This window comes from Salarias fasciatus, chromosome 17 (assembly GCF_902148845.1).
Source record: "Salarias fasciatus chromosome 17, fSalaFa1.1, whole genome shotgun sequence".
NCBI lineage: Eukaryota > Metazoa > Chordata > Actinopteri > Blenniiformes > Blenniidae > Salarias > Salarias fasciatus.
Window position 1 is genome coordinate 16,292,988 of NC_043761.1, and position 6,961 is coordinate 16,299,948.

The window sequence follows — 6,961 nt, forward strand, 5'->3', positions numbered from 1 at the left end:
TGAGCCATGAGGTGTGGGAGGTGTTTCCCCCGGGCCGCTGAACAGGTCCTCACTCCGGCCAGAGGGTCCAGCCTCGCAGCGCCGCTCACCCAACGGGGGTCCAGGGGGTCCAGGGGGGGTCCAGGGGGTCCAGGGAGGTCCAAGGGGGTCCAGGGGGGTCCAGGGGGGCCAAGGGGGTCATGTGACTGAAGGAGCACTTTGAACATGGACACTCATGTTCTGACCCAAACACACAAATGATAGAGATCCTACTGGAGCAGGTCCAGAGGTGCTCTGGGGAGTCTCCATCAGAACCGGACCAGAGCAGGTCTGAGTCTCCATCAGAACCGGACCAGAGCAGGTCTGAGTCTCCATCAGAACCGGACCAGAGCAGGTCTGAGTCTCCATCAGAACCGGACCAGAGCAGGTCTGAGTCTCCATCAGAACCGGACCAGAGCAGGTCTGAGTCTCCATCAGAACCGCACCAGAGCAGGTCTGAGTCTCCATCAGAACCGCACCAGAGCAGGTCTGAGGAGGTGGTTCATCCCAAAGCAACTTTTCCCAGAACCTGATGAACACAAGCGCATGTATACAAGCACCAACACAACACGCACATACAAATAACAAAGAAAAACAAAAAGCTGATGCACGCCCCCACACGCGCGCGCGCACACGCGCACACACACACACACACACACACACACACACACACACACACACACACACACACACACACACACACACACACACACACACACACACGCCGTCCAGCTGATCGTGTCACTAGATGGCAGTGTTGCGCTCTGAGCCCTGTCGGCCTCTCAGCCTTTGATCTGCGCTTCATCTGCAGAAGCAGACGGAACTGCAGCCCCGCCCACAGCGGCTCCAGCAGCCAATCAGCGTGCGCGTAAACAGCGTAACCCGGAAGAAGGAAGCCGCTGTGTGAAAAGCGCGCGCAGCTCGAAAGAGACGGCCAGGAGCTCAGACTGAACACGGTAAATAAACGGAACGTTTCACTCTTTATTTCACTCTACACGCTCACACGGCTGCGGGGTGAGACCCGGAGCCACCTCTCTCTGCTGCCGGTCACACTCAGCTCGGTGAAGAGGTGAATTTTGACCCAATGAAAGACTCGACATGCTGTCAAAGCTGCGGTTCACACCTGAAACTTCTCCTGATAGTACTACAGATCTCATTTATCACCATCTACACCGTAAATAACTCACAATGTATCTCCTAAACTCCGTGTCGTTTCTTTAGTTTAGTGCAGAAAAGTAAAGCTGAAGTGTAGAAACATGGAGAACTGCAGTTCCAGTCTGCAGTCAGCTGTCAGTCTTGTAGATGAATCAGTAACTAGAGGTGTGCCATACTGCGAATTTTGGTATCGATCACATACCAAGTAAATACTGGGCCAGTATTGCCGATACCAATACCGATACTTTTTTACTAGGTTTAAAAAAAAAAAAAAAATAAATAAGTTTTTATATTTATTTTCCATACATGACAGGCAGCAGGTTCGCTGTCTGACGCTCTGAAGTAGCTCCTCACAGTCCTGCTCCTGCTCCTCATCTTGAACCAGCCAGTGTGTCTGATCAGCAGCAGGAGGAGGAGAGCTGCACAGTGAGCCTGAGGAGCTGAGAGAGAGAGCAGCGATCTGTAATCACCTCACCTGGAAAATAAAACACGGGACCAAGATTTTAACCAAAGAAAAGAACAGTTTTTATCAAAAAACACAAGATTACTACAACAATGTCAACATTTCAATAAAAATTATTCCTTTTTCACACACAGAAAGTGTCAATACTGAAAATATAATTTAAAAAAATGTAACAGCAGTACAACAAAAAGTACCATTACCCACAGGTATTTATGAAAATAAGTCATTAGTGCAAATAAGGTGCAAAATACTATTGGTACTCTTGGCTCTTTGCTCTTTTGTCACTGAGTTATACCCTGAGGTCGCTTGTTGCCCCTGGATATCGTGAGCAGTTATACTACAGTAAATAAATACATTTTAAAAAAGACCTGAAAATGCACAGCAATAACACGATAAACAAAACTTTAAAAACACACAAGCTGTGTCAAGACACAGCATCTTCAGAGTCACATGCTGAACCACATGAAACAGCTCCAGTCATCAGTGTAAATATACTGTAAACTACAGCTGGCTGTCATTCTCCACCACCTTTGATATATATTATATTTTTTTAGTTCCATTAACACAATCAGGATTTATTTCAATTGACTAAATATATGAAAATAGTTTAATCACTGCTAAAATGACATCTTTGACCACCAACTGAAAAGCAACGTCAAATTATGCTGAAACACCAAAATCTTAACTTGGCTTCTCTAAAACACTCCCTGGATGTTCTGGAGGCTTCTGTTGGAAACCTCAGGCAGAGACCTCTGTCTGTGTCGGCTCTGCTCCGTTTACGCTGCTTTTAAAAGTTTGTGCAGATTGGTGGAGTTACCGCAGCAGCCAATCAGCTTCCTGCACACAGGATGCAGCGTCTCTGTCTGAAGCTGTGAAATAAGTCCTCCTCCATCTTTATCCTCCACCATCGCTTTTCCTCTCCCTCTCTCTCTCTCTCTCTCTCTCTCTCTCGCTCTCTCTCTAGCTGCTCTGACAGGGCAGTGAAGAGCAGAGGGAGGAGGAAGCGCAGAGCGGCGCAGAGCGGCGCAGAGCGGCGCAGAGCGCGTTATCGAGCGTCTGAGCACTGAAGTGAGCTGAGGCCCGACAGAGAGGCTGCGCTGACTCTGCCAGAGCAGAAAAAAAATATCGATCGATACCAATACTAACTTTGGTATCGGTACTATCGCTATTTGGATCGATCCGCCCACCACTATCAGTAACAGCTCCTGACTGACGTCCTCCAGTCTGCCGGTGAAGCAGTCCTTCCTTCACCCAGCGGGCCTGCTGGCTCGGTCTGGAGGAGGCCTGCTGTGTCTCCAAGGACAGAAGACAGTGTGAAGAACCTGAAGAAGTGCTGGACTCACTGCAGGACAGACCAAGTCCAGTTCAGCAGAACCCCAGAGACCACACCTCTTCAGTTTTATCAACATTCTGATTGTTTTCCTTCAAAGCCTGAGGACAGACCGTCACAGTACAGGGTTCTAGTGAAGTCGGTCCTTTCTGTGTCGGAGAGGGACACCCTGGCTGGCTGCAGCGGCTCGTGTCTCCGACGGGACCGGTCAGCTGCTGTCCTGCTGGACGGTGTTGACATCAGGCTGTCTCGTTGTAAAGGAATGACCCTGCTGTGAGCCTGGGGGGTGAGGGACACTCATCGGCGTCAGCGGTGTCCCGGTGGTCTGTGTGTTGCAGGGACCGGCTGCTCGTCCTCTCCTCGCCATGAGCTTCTGTCCCCGTCCTCCGGCCGGCTTCGGGAGCGGCAGCGTCCAGGAGCAGAGGGAGCGCTGGGACAGGAAACGCAGCCGGACGTCCAGGGAGCTGGTTCAGTCCGAACAGGACTACTGCCAGCGGCTGCAGCTGGTCTGCACCGTACGTACAGACCCCCATTCTGCTGAGGCTGAGGACTGTGGACGTCCTCACCTCACCTGTCTCACCTGCAGCAACCCGCCTCCTGTCCTCAGTGAAGCCTGTAGAGTTAAAGGAATACTCCACCCAAAAAACGATTTGGCCTCATTTTCTACTCACCCTCATGCTGAGAAACACTCTGGAGCAGTTTTTCTGATGTTTCAAATGCAGTTGGAGATGTTTGGGGACTTTCGTTGTCAACAAACAGGGACCGACAGAGCCCGACAGAAAAAACGGTCCATAAAGTCCACAAAAACGTGCCCATTTTCCTTCATACTGCTCGTCCGCTGTAATCCAAGTGTCCTGAGCGCGTAACGTCCACAATTAATTCTTAACGAGGTAATTTAGTATATTTTAAGGATCCAAACAGTGCGCTCTCATACAGCTCCAGGTGCATGTCTGCGCGCAGCCTGAACTACGGAAGCCGCGGCAGACCAAGCAACACGCTTGTGCCCTTTCAGCAGGACACCGAATTCAAAGCTTTAAAACAGTAGCCAATCACTTTTGTGATTGTCCACAGCTCGGTCACTCACAGCAGAATATAAACAGCGGAACTTCTTCTTCTACGCTTGCAATTTAGAAAAGTAGTCACTGAAAGCGCGCAAGCGTCTGGCTTGGTCTGCCGCGGCTTCCGTAGTTCAGGGTGCACGCAGACATGCAATGGAGCTGTATGAGAGCGCCCTGTTTGAGCTCTTAAAATATACTAAATTACCTCATTAAGAATTAATTATGGACGTTACCGCTCAGGACACTTGGATTACAGCGGACGAGCAGTATGAAGGAAAATGGGAACGTTTTGTGGACTTTATGGACCATTTTTTCTGTCGGGCTCTGTCGGTCCCTGTTTGTTGACAACTAAAGTCCCCAAACATCTCCAACTGCATTTGAAACATCAAAAAAGTGCTCCAGAGTGTTTCTCAGCATGAGGGTGAGTAGAAAATGAGGCCAAATCGTTTTTTGGGTGGAGTATTCCTTTAACAGGTCCAGCAGTGTTTATCTTCAAACTGCTTCTCTGACTGAGCTCAGAGTCATTCTGGACTTCCAGACCTCAGTCCAGACCTCAGTCCAGACCTCAGTCCAGACCGGAGGACCAGACCGGAGGACCAGACCGGAGGACCAGACCGATCCCAGACCAGACTGATCCCAGACCGGAGGACCAGACCGATCCCAGACCGGAGGACCAGACCGATCCCAGACCGGAGGACCAGACTGATCCCAGACCGGAGGACCAGACCGATCCCAGACCAGACTGATCCCAGACCGGAGGACCAGACTGATCCCAGACCGGAGGACCAGACCGATCCCAGACCAGACTGATCCCAGACCGGAGGACCAGACTGATCCCAGACCGGAGGACCAGACCGATCCCAGACCAGACTGATCCCAGACCGGAGGACCAGACTGATCCCAGACCGGAGGACCAGACCGATCCCAGACCAGACTGATCCCAGACCGGAGGACCAGACTGATCCCAGACCGGAGGACCAGACCGATCCCAGACCAGACTGATCCCAGACCGGAGGACCAGACCGATCCCAGACCAGACTGATCCCAGACCGGAGGACCAGAGGACCAGACCGATCCCAGAGCAGATTGTCAGGCTGACCAGAGGACCAGATTTCCTCCCACCCTCCCATCATGACCCCCACCGGTCTCCTCCTATCAGCAGTCACTTTAGGCCTAATGCACGTACGATTGGCTGATCTCATTTCACCCTAAATGACCTGAAACGAGTCCGGCTGTTGTTTTATTGTCACTGTAGTGGTCTAGCTCAGTGCAGAGGAGACTTCCTGTAGAACCAGACTCAGGAGACCTTCTGCAGAACCAGACCCAGAGGACAGTCAGACCGTCGGAGATCCAGACCCTGCAGGACTCGAGGTTCTGGGGTGTCTAGTAGTCCCAGATCAGTGAATCTGTTGCAGTGAAGTCCTGGTTGTGGAGACAGTTTGGTGGCGACACGCTGCTTCCTGGTGAAACAGGAAGTGGTCCACCGCCGCGGGTGTTGGGGAGAGCAGGGCGCCCTCCGCAGGCCTCCAGCTGACTGACGGCTCTGCTCTGCTCTGCTCTCAGTTCTTCGTGGAGATCCTGAAGGCCAAAGGAACCCTGAAGCAGCACCTCAGAGAAGCCATCTTCAGCTGCATCACAGCCATCCATTCTGCCAACCAGTGAGTATCTGAGTAGTCGGGGGGGAGAATGGGCTCAGAGGACTCGTCTTGTAGCCTGGTCCTGGTCTCCAGACAACCACCATTGTACAGACAACCCACGGTACGGTCCGTACCTGGGTTTTTGCGGCAGGTTTCGGTTCAGTACACATTTTGCACATAAATCCCATTTATTTGGGTTTGGCAGCAGAAGAGCCCAAAACGGCACGTTGGAACAAGAAAAAAAAAAAAAAAAAATCCCTCAACTTACGACTGCCAACATTGACAAGTGACTTCAAAATAAAAAGCTGATACAGTGCCGACCTGGCAACTATCGCTGCACTTCGACCCGGCTACAGTTGAACGGCATATTTGTTGCTGCGATATTGGACTTCACCAACAGAGGCAGCAGTGTGCCGCGAGGCGCCTGGTCTGCCGGAAAGGAGTAGAACAACAACAACAGTGCTTAGCAGCGCCGCAGCGCCGCAGCAACACAGCAGCGGCTGGACATTAGCTCGTGGAGAGAGAGCGTTTTTTATCCGTCCAGACAGGCGCATACACATGAACGACGGGCAGAAAAGCAGCTGTGGAAAACCGAAAAACCGCGGTCCATTAGGGCGTATCGTCCCGTGCCGAGTCGACCCAACGGCTCAATATTTTGCCGCGTACCGTTGTATCGCTAGTCTCCAGCAGGGAGCCTGAGAACACCAGACTGCTAGCTGCGGTGTTCTACTTCTGCAGGATAAGAACCAATCAAGGATAAGTCACTGTCCCTACATCGTACCGGCCAGGGGTGTCCAACATAAGGCTCCTCATAAACCATGACAAGGTGGGCCGCGGGGGGGATGGAGAGATCCAGTCTGACCTGGAAACACTGAACGCTTCTTCCTCTAATGCAGTAAAGAAACCAACAACAAGACCTCTCTGGGTCCAGCCTGATCTTTCTGGGTCCAGCCTGACCTCCAGGGTCCAGCCTGACCTCCAGGGTCCAGCCTGACCTCCAGGGTCTGGCCACCTCTCTGGTGACCTGTGCGGATGCTGGTCTACAGCCGTAGTTCCTGAGCTGAGCTCGTCCCTGTTTATTGTCCGCAACATTGCTGGTCTCTGTTCAGAACCCTGTCCCCCCGGCCGGCGGCGGGGTGGAGGTGGTCTCCGCCCGGCGGCGGGGTGGAGGTGGTCTCCGCCCAGCGGCGGGGTGGAGGTGTTCTCTGCCCGGTGTGGCAGCTGCCTGGAATGAGTGTGTTAGCTTGAGTGGCGGCGTGCTATTGCTATCTGTTAGCGTGACCTGCAGCGTGCTAATGCT

At 52.2% G+C, this 6,961-nt stretch overlaps 1 protein-coding gene across 1 annotated transcript; it reads left to right on the forward strand.

Annotated features, from left to right (window-relative positions):
* The first annotated feature begins 921 nt into the window (after positions 1 to 921).
* arhgef39 (Rho guanine nucleotide exchange factor (GEF) 39) lies at positions 922 to 5,686 on the forward strand. The gene is made up of 3 exons (XM_030114083.1): positions 922 to 974; positions 3,305 to 3,481; positions 5,588 to 5,686. The coding sequence occupies exons 2-3, from the start codon at positions 3,332 to 3,334 to the stop codon at positions 5,684 to 5,686; spliced, it is 249 nt and encodes an 82-aa protein (XP_029969943.1). The 5' UTR covers positions 922 to 974; positions 3,305 to 3,331.
* The last annotated feature ends 1,275 nt before the right edge of the window (positions 5,687 to 6,961 follow it).

What these genes read in the sequence shown, in the direction of transcription:
- arhgef39 (XM_030114083.1), top strand. Translation starts at nt 3,332, where the DNA reads ATGAGCTTCTGTCCCCGTCCTCCGGCCGGCTTCGGGAGCGGCAGCGTC. An exon ending in GGCTGCAGCTGGTCTGCACC is followed by an intron (nt 3,482 to 5,587) that starts GTACGTACAGAC and finishes CTCTGCTCTCAG; the next exon opens with TTCTTCGTGGAGATCCTGAA.